The 13,484-nt window shown below is 38.6% G+C and overlaps 1 protein-coding gene across 3 annotated transcripts in view; it reads right to left on the minus strand.

Moving 5' to 3' along the window:
* The window catches only part of LOC110219743 (putative small intestine urate exporter), a 107,823-nt gene that overhangs the window by 7,712 nt on the left and 86,627 nt on the right, over window positions 1-13,484 (minus strand). For 2 of the 3 annotated variants that reach the window (XM_021003359.2, XM_021003356.2), the window contains 3 exons: window positions 12,349-12,510; window positions 8,476-8,608; window positions 7,972-8,113 (listed from right to left, as the gene is read on the minus strand). In XM_021003359.2, the coding sequence (XP_020859018.1) occupies window positions 7,972-8,113; window positions 8,476-8,608; window positions 12,349-12,510 (437 nt within the window). The remainder of the gene's footprint in view (window positions 1-7,971; window positions 8,114-8,475; window positions 8,609-12,348; window positions 12,511-13,484) is intronic. The other variant, XM_021003360.2, reaches the window with a different exon arrangement.

Consider the following 13,484-nt stretch of genomic DNA (forward strand, 5'->3'; position numbering starts at 1 on the left):
TGTGGCCAAAATTATAATATCATACCCAGCAAAGTCAAGCATAATGTTGAATGGAAAAAAAGGGGGGCATTCAATGAATTCCCAGACTTTCAAGATTTATTGCAAAAACACGTGAACTGAACAGAATATTTGACATACAAGATTGAAGAGCAATATAAGGTAAACATCAAAGACTAATTACAGGGACTCAATGACAGACTTTACTTTTTATACTAGGAAGTGTAAACTGTATTCTAAGATTTTAAGTTAGTGACTGGGAGGTTGAAAGAAAAGATTGGGGTAGAGCTGAGTATGATGTGATTCTAAAAAGTAATACCATCTAAGAAAAGGTAAAAAAGTGTGAGAGGAAGAAGTGAGAGAGAGGAATTAGATGAAGGAGGACTGGTAGTTTTGGAACACTACTCTCATTGGGAATGGGTTAGAGAGGGAGTATTACATACATATCTAGAAGTGTATAAAAGTTTTCTAAATTCAGAAAGAAATAAAAGGCTAAGGGGTTGGGGGGGAGAAGATAAGGGATCATTTTTGGAGGGAACCCTACTCACATCTGGGTTAAAGAGAGAATAATATATTGATTTAGAGAGGAATAAAAGTCTTCTACATTTATAAAGAAATAAGAAGATGAGGGAATAGGATAACAGGGATATAGAAGGTACCTACATTGATGAAAATGCGATAGAAAGGGAATAACATATATTTTGGGAAGCTATAAAACTCTTCAAAATTCAGATAGAAATAAGAGGTCAATGGGAAAAGTTGGGGGAAAGTATTAAGGGGAGGAAAGCATAAGGGGAGGAATCTCTGCTATGGAGGGAGGGATAGGTTAAGTCATAGCAGGGCAAGAGAGCAGGTAGAAGAAAAGCAGAGAAGTTAGGAGGGGTAGGAAATAAGAGATACACACAAGCATAAAATAAAATTAAATTGAGGAATACAATTTATTAGGGAAAAAAAGCAAGGGTAATAATCACAATCTCGACAAACTTAAAGGTAAAATAGACTTTATCAAAAGAGAAAAAATAGGGAAACTACACTATATGTCAGCCATATTAATCAATATTGGTCCAGGGGGTGAGTGAATCCAAATTTTATGGAACAAATCCTTTTATTAAAAGGAAGTAAAATTTGGGTTTGGCCCAAAGGCCATAATTAAGGACTTAGAAGGCCACATATGGCCTTAAGGCTGTGGGTTCCCCAGTTCTTTTAGACTATTTAAAATAACTAGACAGTATAAGGTTAGAATATTGTTGTGGTATAGGAAATGATGAGTTGGTGTATTTAGAAAAATTTGGAAAGACTTGGACTTACGAAGGAAGATGTTATTCACCTTCAGAGAAACAGAGGAGAAACAAGTATAGTACAATCTTACATAGACACATATGAATATATATGTGTATATTTGTGTGAGATTATATATGTATATCTATGTCTATGTATGTGGAAGTGTACATATGTGTATATGAATGGATATGTCTGTGCATATGTGTATGTGTACATGTGTAGATATGTATATATGTGTGTGTATACACATACACATACACGCTTAATTTTAGCCTTCTTGGGGAAGGGGAGAGGAAGGGGGGGGAAAAAAGAACAAAGTAAAGATTTCACAGCAGAGAAGAAAATAAAATCTACACGGAAGTAAAGAAGAGATGGACAGCTCTGAACACAATGCACAATATTTAATGTATAGGCTTTCTTAAAACAGAAATTTTTTGCTTTACATTTTGAATCCTTTCTTACATTTTGCTGTGCACCTGGCATTTTTTTCTTATCTTATTTTGCATTTTAGTTTTATTTAAATTTGTTTCTTTTCACTTTTCTTGTTTTGTATTTAATTTAAAAATTTTTAAAATCACCAAAACCCCCCCCCCAAAACCCCAAAACCACCCAAAAACCAACACAAAACCTGGGGGCCTGGATGCAAGAGTTAGGAAATTAAAGAAAGATAATCTTCAAAGATAGTGTTGTTGGGCCATATCAAATACTATGAAAATTAAAGGGGATAAATGCAAAGTCTTATATGTGATTATGAAATACCAACTTTATAAGAACACAAGTTGTGGATGTGGTTAGAAGTTTGACTGAAAAAGATCTGTTGGTTTTACTGAACCATAGTCTCCATATTTTCACCAGTATGATATTAGGCAGCTAGAAGGCACAGTGGATAGCATTCTGGACTTAGAGTCAAGAATACCTGAACTGATCTGGCCCCACACACTTATTAGCTGTCTGATCCTGGGCAAATCACTTACCCTTTATCTGCCTTATTTTTCTCATCTGTAAATGGGGATAATGATAGCACCTATCTCCCAGGCTAAAATAGTATTTGTAAGGTGCTTCACAAACCTTAAAGAGCCATCTACATGCTATCCTCATTAACAAGCAATCACAAGGAGGCAGAGCCAAGACAGTGGAGTGGAAACAGTGACTCGCTTGAGCTTTTCCCCAAACCCCTCCAAATACCTGTAAAAAATGGCTCTAAATAAATTCTAAAGCAGCAGAACCCACAAAAAGACAGAGTGAAGCAAATTTCCAGCCCGAGGCAACCTGGATGGTTGATCAGAAAGGTATATTGTGCTAGGCAGATAGAGGAGTGCAGTGTGACATGGGTGTGCAGGCCACAGCGAACCTGGAGCAGGCCTCAGAAGACTGAATCTCGGGCACCTGTGGTGGCTTCCAGACCTCTTAACCCACAAACACCAAAGATAACTTAGAAGGTCATGGGAAAAGTCTGTTTCTGCGGTGAGAGAGGGGATAGGTCAGAGCCAGCTCCAGAGTGCAGAGCGAACTGCGTGGGCACTGGAGCAGTGGCTGCATCCTGAGCTTCTGGCCCGCACACTGAGGGGGAATTGAGTGGCTCATCAGAGGGGGATTGCAGGGATCTCTTTGCCAGTGCTGAGGCAAGAATCTCTTGCTCTGCCCATGCTTGGATCTGGGTCACAGTTCAGGGCTGTGGTCCTGGGGTGAGGAGGAGTGCTGGTGCAGTGGAGAGGAAACTTTCTTCACAGTTCCAGGACAGAAAGGAGTGCTTGTGGTCTCTAAGAGGCCAAAGCACAGGCCAGGAAAGGAGTAAACACCTTGCCTCTTATCATAACACCTTGCAAGAACTGAAAATTTACAGGTCCCTACAAGTATGTCTGAAAACAGCTGCATAAACACCAGAATCTTGGGACAGTACATTCTCCACATTGGAAGCAGACTCTTACCTTAACAAAGAGTTTAAAACTCAAGTAATTGGCCATGATCATGAGCAAGCAGTGCAAAAAGAGTCAGACTATATTATCTTACTTGGTGACAAAGAAGATCAAAACATACAACGAGAAGAATACAACAAAGTCAGAGCTCCTACATCCAAAGCCTCCAAGAAAAATATGAATCAGTCCCAGGCCTTGGAAGAGCTCAAAAGGGATTTTGAGAAGCAAGTAAGAGAAGTAGAGGAAAAACTGGAAAGAAAAATGAGAGTGATGCAAGAAAATCATGAAAAACAAGTCCACAGCTTGCTAAAGGAGAACAAAAAATACTGAAGAAAACAACACCTTGAAAAATAGCCTAACCCAAATGGCAAAGAGGTCCAAAAAGCCAATGAGGAGAAGAATGCCCTAAAAAGCAAAACTGGCCGAATGGAAAAGGAAGTCCAAAAGATTACGGAAGAAAGTACTTCCTTAAAAATCAGAATGGAGCAATTGGAAGCTAGTGACTTTATGAGAAATCAAGACATTGTAAAACAAATCCAAAAGAATGAAAAAATAGAAGATAATGTGAAATATCTCATTGGAAAAACAACTGACCTGGAAAGTAGATCCAGGAGAGAGAATTTAAAAATTATTGGACTATCTGAAAGCCATGATCAAAAAAAAAAAGCCTAGACATCATCTTTCAAGAAATTATCAAGGAAAACTGCCCTGATATTTTAGAACCAGAGGGCAAAATAGAAATGGAAAGAGTCCACCAATCTCCTCCTGAAAGAGATCCCCAAAGGAAAACTCCCAGGAATATTGTAGCCAAATTACAGAGTTCCCAGGTCAAGGAGAAAATATTACAAGCTGCCAGAAAGAAACAATTCAAGTACTGAGGAAACAGAATCAGGATAACACAAGATTTAGCACCTTCTACATTAAGGACTGCAGGGCATGGAATATAACATTCCAGAGGGCAAAGGAGATAGGATTACAACCATGAAAAACCTACCCAGCAAAACTGAGTATAATCCTTCAGGGGAAAAAATGTTCATTCAGTGAAATAGAGGACTTTCAAGAATTCTTGATGAAAAAACCAGAGCTGAATAGAAAATTTGACTTTCAAACACAAGACTCAAGTGGAACATGAAGAGGTAAACAGGAAAGAGAAATCATAAGAGACTTATTAAGGTTGAACTGTTCACATTCCTGCATGGAAAGATGATATTTATAACTCGTGAGACCTTTGTCAGTATTAGGGTAGTTGGAGGGGAAAAATTATATGTATGTAAATAGATAGATAGATAGATAGATAGATAGATAGATAGATAGATAAATAGATAGGTAGATAGGTAGGTAGGTAGAGGGCACAGGGTGAGTTGAAGATTGAGGGGTCATATCTGGAGAATAAAATTAAGGGATGAGAGAAGATTATAGTAGGAGAAGAAGAAAGGGAGAGGTAGAACAGGGTAAATTATCTCACAATAAAACAAAAAGAAAAGGCTCTTATAGTGGTAGGGAAATGGGGGAAGGTGAGAGGGAATGAGTGAATCTTATTCTCATAGGATTTAGCTTAAGGAGGGAATAACATACACAGTCAATTGGGTATGGAAATCAGTCTTACCTTCAGGAAATTAGGGGGGAAAGGGGACAACAGAACAGGGCGATGATAGAAAGGAGGGCAGATTGGGAAAGGGGGTAATCAGAAGAAAGTACTTCTGAAGTGAAATAGGGTCAAAAGAAAGAATAGAATAAATGGGGGAGGCAGGATAGGATTAAGGGAAATAGAGTTAGTTTTTCACAACATGTCTACTATGGAAGTGTTTTGCAAAACTGCACATGTATAACCTATATTGAGTTGTTTACCTTTTCAATGCGGAGGGAGGAAGGGAGAAAATTTGAAACCTAAAGTTTTAAAAACACATGTAAAAAAAATAACAAAAAAAAACCCCCCAAAAAGTAAGCAATCATGAAAGCTAATACAATTGTGATAACTGTAATGTTTATTTGATGTTGTAGTTATAAATGATAGAACTCCAATAAGGAGTCACTTAGGCTGAGTGGTTCTAATAACCATAAACATATAAACAATGACAAGAGCTTCTACTTTTTCCCTGACTTATTCTCACCCTATGTCAAGCAGTTAATCACAAGTCCTAATTCATGAGACTCCAAGGTCGACTGCAGAACCACTTCTATTCCTGGGTCTCTGATGACCAACTCAAACACTTGCCCAATTTCTGATTTAGAAACTCACTTATCCAAGGATGGCTTTGAGAAATGACCTGGAGAATTTCCCACCACATGTGGTGTGATTATCTATTCTCAGCTAAGCCCATTTTTAAGCTATAAAACTTATTTATTTAGACCTCCCCCTGTGAAACCAAATGTAATGATGACTTTGCCCTACATTAAAAGCTGGCAGAAATGAAATGATAATCCTACTATATTGTGCCCCATTCATAATGTCACAATTAGTGGGTGAAGATAGAAAAGAATACATAGGAGTCCATGTAAGGAAAGGCTTAAAAAGCCTCATCCAAGCCATATTCTGTAGACTGCTTGCAACAAGCCTGGATTTTTGAAGGCTATCCTAGCAGAGAGTGGTTTGTCTGGTTTTTCTGTGCTGGCAAGGCTCTGGGTAAAATCCTGGCACTAAATGGAGTTTCCTTCCTAAAGTGCAAATGTGACATAAATACGGAGTGGCTCTTCTTTATCGAGCTATTTGCATGGGGATATTTGGTAATAGCAACCTAAGAAACAAAGAAAAATAGGAAATAGTCCTCACTTTAGTGTAGCCATTTTTGGTTTCTACAATGACAGGGACAGAATAGCAGAAAAGGGAATTGAGGGGCTAAGAATCATAGCACTTGTATATCAACTACGAATTTAGCCTTTGCTGCCTTACATGTAAGAACCTGGTCCACTAGCCAACCAAATAGGCATACTGTTGGAGGAATTGGATGGTATCAGTCTTGTCATCCTCTCTGTAAATAAAGGAAGAAGACAGAAGGAAGTTGAAGTTGAACTGAAAGATGGTTTAAAAAGTCTCCTGGGATAAACAAATGGAGACAGTGGAGCTTATTTTATTTTACATCTAATGGCTACAAGAAACAGGTTTTCATGGGATATTTAGTAATCTCATATTGCATGCCCATTTAAGTATTTATAAAAAAAAAAAAAGAGAGTGCCATGAAAAAAAATGTAGGTTCCATACCAACTTTTGTTCAAAGGGTGAAATGGAAGAGCAATTGTATAAAGGACTTTATAAGACCTTCCAAATTACATTAACATAGATATTATTACTTCAAGACTAATGCAAAGATGGACCAGAAGACAACGGTTAAAAGTATATTGAGAAACATTGATAAGGAAAATGGAATGAGAGAAATGAAAGGCTTGTTGATTGTAAAGAAACTTTATGCTCAGGCATTATGAATACTGTCTTCAATTCAGTGCATTTCAACAAGCATCTTTGTATCTCGAACTGATATGAAGCTACACACTGTACTCCACCTAGAAGCCTACCTTCTGCAAGAAACTTCTTCTGATTCCTCCCTGATGCTACTGTTTTCCTTCTGAGATTATGTATATATATATACATATATATATATATATATATATGTATATATATATACACACACACACACGTATATATATAATGTGTAATAGTTGTTTTCATGTTGTCTTTGAGGGCAGGGGCTGTTTTTGCTTTTCTTTGTATGTCCAGCTCTTATCGCTGTGCCTGAAATGTAGGAATGGCTTAGTAAATGTTTGTTGACTTGTTCCCTTTTTCTGTAGCTACTTGTACTCTGCCAAATCCCAATGCTGGATTATCTTCAGAATTATTTCATTACCTAATGCACCTTTGATTCTTCCCAATTGGCTGTCACACACATTCACTCACTTTCCTTTCCTATTTTTCAGTCCACCTCCACATCACTGACTGTCTTCTCCTCCTTTGCTCACATCTCTGATAATGAACCATATCTTCTCCTCACCAAAGCCAACCCCTCTACTTGTGACCTTGATGCTCTCTCTCCCACTTCCCTTGGGAAGTATATCTAGTGATCAGTCTTGCCGTCTGTATTGGTTCTTCCCTTCTGCCTAGAAACATACCTAGGTTCCCTTCTCCCCTATCTTTAAAAGTCTTTCCCATTATCCTGCCATTCCCTCAAACTCTTTCTTGTTTCTCCCCTTCTCTTTTGCACCCAAATGTCTAGATAGGGTCAACTGCACTCATTGCTCTCCTTTTCTTACTTCTCACTCCCATCTAAATTAATTCCAGTCTGGTTTCCAATACCATTCACAATGGCCACAAGTCTTCTCGAGGTTGTCAACAATTTCTCAATTGCAAATCTAGGGTATTTTTCTGCATCTTTAACTTATTATTTAACCTTAATTTGGTTTCTTTGTAGCTTTGGACACTCTTAACCACTTCCTATTCCTGGTTACTGTCTCCTTCTCCTTTCTGACAACTCCTTCTCAATCTCCTTTCCTTTTCCCTCTCTGCTCCCTGTCTTACCAGATGAGCCCCCATAGGTTCAATCACCTCTATTTTTAGCACTGTCCAACTTTGTTTTTCCCTATTTTTGTAAGCATATCATCATTCTTCCAGGTTTGGACATCTAACTCACTCCTCATTCTCTTACACCCTAAGCTGCCATATCTTACTGGTTTCCCCCTCCTTTCCCCCCCAATATCACACAGTAGGTGTTGGAGTTGGAATTTGCATCTAGCCTCTTTCCACGATTCCACACTACCAAGGAAGAAGAGAGAAGGCAGAGCATCTTACCTGGGAGCAAAGTCTAGGGGATTAACAATGAATCCAGAGAAACACAGGGTGCTTGCTGAGCTAGCCAGTATTATAAAGGTTACAGTAGTAGTGGAGCCAACATATGGGATAAGTACAGTGAATAAAGATGGGAAAAACATTCCTGGAGAGAAAAGCACAACAAAAGGCATACATATGTTGTATTTCCCATTAGAAAATAATCTTTGAGGACAGGGACTATCTTTTTGCTTCTTTTTGTATTTCTTTTTTTTTTTCAATCAGGGTTGAGTGACTTGTCCAGAGTCATGCAGCTATTGAGTGTTTTGCATCTGAGGCCAGATTAGAACTCAGGTCCTCCTAACTCCAGGGTCAGTGCCACATAGCTGCCCCCTTTGTTTTCGTATCTTGAGTACATGGTACATTGTGGGTAGTGTGTACTTAACAAATGATTATTTACTCAACGCATTTTTGAAATGAATGGCAAGAAATCTCTTGCAATGGTGGAATATATGACACTGTCCTTACCCAGGAATGTGAAGAGTTTCCGAACTGTGATGAGTCTGAGAATCTTCTTGGACAGGAGGAAATCAGCTATTTTACTTCCCAGAGTCATACTGATCCATGAAATAATAAGAGGCAGTGCACTCAGAAACCCATTCTATGGAGAAAAAATTGTGCAGAATGGAGTAAGGTGGACATGCATTCCATTCATTCATTCATTCATTCATTCATTCATTCATTCATTCATAGCAGCAAGCTGCACTCTTATCTAAACTGGTCACAGAGACAGGCTGCTGGGAAAAGGTAGTAGACAAGATTTGTCTTTGGTTTATTCAGTCTCCCTCTTAAGTGTACATCTTTGCTTGTTGGTGCAGAGAAAACACAGATCCCCTCATGCACTCAGAGTGCAGACAAACCTACCTTTACCTTAGGTTTATAGATTTAGGGCCAGAAGGGACATTAACATTCATCTAATTCAACTCCCTCTTTTTATAGATGCAAAAACTGAGGCTCAGATTGGTTTAAGGGACTGGCCCAAGAGCCCATAGGTAGTTCATATATCATTTTCTAAAAGGACCAATGACATCGTGATATTGGGGTAAAATAGTGGATGATGAGTGATGTCATGAGTTGTGTAAATATGGACTTAAGTGAGGCAGAGTTGGGAAAAAGTCATCAGTCTCACTCTCTATTCCCAAGTCATTGAAGTCCAGAGTCAGACAAAAGTCAAGATGACTGGCAACGGTCAGGGATGCAGTGAATGACCTTGGCACCTTTGATGTCTGACCACGCTCTAAGTACTCCACAGTGCCTGCTTCAGCTGACTTCATGGCCATTGGAATAAATTGTTCTCATCTGCCCATGCCACTGAGGGAAGTCTTCACATACTTTGGGCAGACCTCCCCCTACCACCAATGTGTTTGAGGCTTGTCAGTTACCCTCAACCTGGTTTAGCCTATCTGACAAGATGGTTTTACCAGGGGGTGACCACTGTATATGTTACAGAAAAGAGTTGGATGAGAAGTGCATACCAAAGGTGGATGAGCAGCCCTGAAGAAGGCTCAGCAAGACCTCACACCAGAGGTGCTGGTCCTCCTTTAACATCCCATACATCCCACATTGGTAGTAAATGGCATCAGTACTATACAACCTGAAATTATTTCTTTCAGCTCCTTCCATCAAAACTCCAATTTTTTCAGCTCTCTCTTCTCAGCTAACTGTTGCAAAGCAGCACAGGAGGTTGGAATAGAGCACTTATTTTTGACTTAGAGCATTATGTTATGGTGCTTAAACTAATTGAGTGGAACCTGGGGCAGCTAGGTGGCAAAGAGGATAGAGCGCTGGGTCTGGAGTCAGGAAGATTCATCTTCCTGAGTTTAAATGTGGCCTCAGACACCTACTAGCTGTGTGACGCTGGGCAAGTCACTTAAACTCGTTTGCCTCAGTCCTCATCTATAAAACAAGCCTCAGAAGGAAATGGTAAACCACTCCAGTATTTTTGCCAAGAGGACCCCATGCACTTTGTCCATGGTTAATTTGTAGTACCAAGTCACACTAAGGTTCCAATGACTGGTACCCAAGTTAGTATCTCACCCTTCCCAAAGAAATTTGCATTTAAAGAAATTACAGATGCTTATGTTAGGAAAAAATCTAAAGGAGTGATTCCTAAATCACAGGGACTCCAATAGTATGCAGAAGAGATAGTTTCATATAGAGGACACTTTTAGCCATGTTGCTGACTATACTCTAAAATCCTTAATTCAAACGTTATGGGGTCCATGTATATTCTCCTTGGTTATAGTTCAACCATTGAATTTCAAGAAAGCTGTAAGGGGGCAGCTAGGTGGCACAGTGGATAGAACTCTGGCCTTGGAGTCAGGAGGACCTGAGTTCAAATGTGGTCTCAGACCCATAACACTCAGTAGCTGTGTGACCCTGAGTAACTCATCTAATCCCGTTGCCTCAAAAAAAAAAGGCAGAGAGAGAGAGAGAGAGAGAGAGAGAGAGAGAGAGCTATAAGAAGTGTCATACAGATAACTTGAAATAATAAAGATAACATTGGACTGGGAGCCAAAAACACTGGGTTCATTTAGTTCCTGCCTCTGCCATCACTATGGAATCATGGATACATAATTTTACCCCTCTGGGGCTCATGTTCTTTTCCTTTTTAAGTGGGGATTTTGGATTAAATCAAATTTATAGATTTAAAATTAAAAAAAAATTTTGATAACTTTGTCAATAGAATTGGTTTCATTTATGATCCTATGTAAATTAATGAACATTTATTGAGAACTTGCCATGTGCCAGGAGTGCCAAAATGCATACATTTTAAAACATTATTCCAGGAAGGGGCCCTTAGGTTTCACCAGACCAATTGCCCAAAGGGTCCATGACACAGAAAGGTTTAAGAGCCTCTGTGCAAGTTTAAGAGTCCCGTCTAACTCTACCATTCAATGATTTATGGTTCCAGAGAGAACAGGTGTGTTTCCTGTGTTTGAATCTATTGAGAATGAAATAATCCTTGACCTCTTCAGCATTTGACAATTAACCACCTGATCCTAGCTCCTCTTTGGCTTTTCTGGCACCAGTACTCTCTTTCCTCTCACTTGTAGAATTGTTTCTTCTCAGTCTCAGGTGGTGTTTCATCCTCTACATCACACCTTATAACTGTAAGTGTGACCCAAAGCTTTGTCCTGGGCTCTCTTCTCTCTTTACACTCAGTCATCTGGTGACCGCATTGGTTCTCATGGATTTAATTAGCATCTTTGTACCAATAGCTCCCAGATCCATAATCCAACTTGAGTCTTTCAAGCTCTGGCCATGCATCTTTGCATTCATTCATTCATTCATTCACTTATTCATTTATTTGTTCTTTTACATATTTATTTATTCACCCATTCACTCATTTATTTATTTATTTATTTATTATTCATTCATTCATTCATTTATTTATTTAATTATTTGCTCATTCACTCATTTACTTACGTATTCATTCATTTATTCTTTCATTTATTTATCTCTCTATTTCCCTTCTCTCTGTTTGTTCTTTTATTTTCTGGCCATGCATCTTAAACTGACTGTTGGACATATCTAACTTAAGCATCTAAAAGTCAACACATCCAAAACAGTACTCTACTTTCTGTCCCTTCAACCCATCCCACTCCTGAATGGTCCCATTTCTGTCTAGGGAACCACCATTTTCCCAGTGACCAGGATCAGCAACTTTACATATACAGTCACTCACTGAATCTTATCATTTCTACCTCTTCTGTGTATCTTACATCCATTCATTTCTCCCTATTAAACATTGCCACCACCATAGTTCAAGCCCTAATCTCCTCTCTTCTGGGTTACTGCCATGGAAACAAAACACAGACAATTTGACACTTTTGTCTCTGGGACTACCATCTCGGATCTTCCCTGGTTTTCTTAGAAAACAAGATTTTACCCCTTAAAAATAGGAATGTTGTTAAGGTTAGAAATGTAAGAATTGTAAGAATGGTACAAAAATTCAATCTACCATCTCTGTACCTTTTCACTGGCTGTCTCCTTCATCCCTGAAACATACTCTTCTTCACCTCATCTGTGCTCTTAGAATCCCTAATTTCCTTTAAACCTCTGATTATGTGATATTTTCTACATGAAGCCATTCCTGATCCTCCATCTACTAGTCCCCTTCTTCCCAATTTCCCCGATATGTATTTTGGATTTATTTTGTATATTCTTATTTCTTTATAATTGTCTCCTCGAATAGAATGCAAGTTGCTTGAGAGCAAGGACTGTTTTTTTTTTCCTTCGAATGCCCAGTTCCTAACCAGTGCCTGGAACATCAGAAGTGCTTGCTTGATTAAAAAGTCCATTAGATAAATGAACAGTAGGGTGGAATTATGAACTTACCTCTTCAAAGTTTAAATCAAACATATTGTCTAATAGTGTTGGCAGGGATGTTGTTAAGTTGCTAGTTAACCAGAATCGACAAATGCTAGGAATTATAATGGCCCAGATTGCCAGTGTCTTGATCATAGCTTTGAAAGGCAAAGACCAATTAGGGGAACTAGCCTAGAAGGAAAATAAAATTGTCAATACTTTGGTCAGGCAGTCACAAACAGTTTTATTTTCAAAAAATTGTTTTGAAACTTTTCCTCCCCCTCTACCTTCCCCCAAACACCACTGTCCCCTCTTGACATGACTTTCCTGGCTCAATGGACTCCTCCCTTGTAGCAGAGAGGAGAAAAGTAAAGCACCCTGATACTGTTTCCAGACTTCACCATTTATTGTTCATTTGTTTCTTTATCCTGTTTCATCCTTAAAGCTCTGGAGTCAAGAGTGATCTTTGCCCTAATTCCAATCCAGTACTCTTTTGGATTGTTTGCATTATCGTGTCCAGTGCACACATTGTTCTCTCTGTTCTGCTTTGTTTGTTCTGCATCAGATGACAAGTCTTCTGGAGTGCTGTTTTTTTAGAGTTCTGCATAGTTTCAAATACTTATGACAATAAAATATTCCATTTTGTTCATTGTTATAATTATCTAGCCATTTTCCAACCAGTAGGCAACTTTGTTTCTAGGCTTTTGTTACCATGAAAAAGTGGCACTGTGAATATTTCACTATTCAAAACTTTCCCTCTCCCCTTGACCTGTGGAGTGTATGCCTTGCTGTAGTAATAGTAGTTCGATAGTTCTGTATATTTCCATCACTTTTTTTTTCACATAATTTCAAATTATTTTCAAGAAGAGTTGGGCCAATTCAGAGCTCAACTAACACATGGTGCATCTGTGGGTTTGTCTTTTTGCAGTCCCTCCAACATATACTATTTTCATACCTTATTTATTTAGTGAATTTTATAGGTGTAAGGTCCAAACCTTCTAATTGTGTTCATTTGCATTTCTGTTATTAGTGATTTGTAGCATTTTTCTTATCACTTCTGAAATGTTGACCACTTGTGAGCAATATAGGTGCAACTTAAGGAAGAGCCCTCACAGCCATTCAATTCTGATTACATGATGTCCATGAAAGAACTTCGTAGGTGGCTA

This window comes from Phascolarctos cinereus, unplaced genomic scaffold (assembly GCF_003287225.1).
Source record: "Phascolarctos cinereus isolate Bilbo 61053 unplaced genomic scaffold, phaCin_HiC Scaffold_726;HRSCAF=1367, whole genome shotgun sequence".
Classification (NCBI taxonomy): Eukaryota; Metazoa; Chordata; class Mammalia; order Diprotodontia; family Phascolarctidae; genus Phascolarctos; species Phascolarctos cinereus.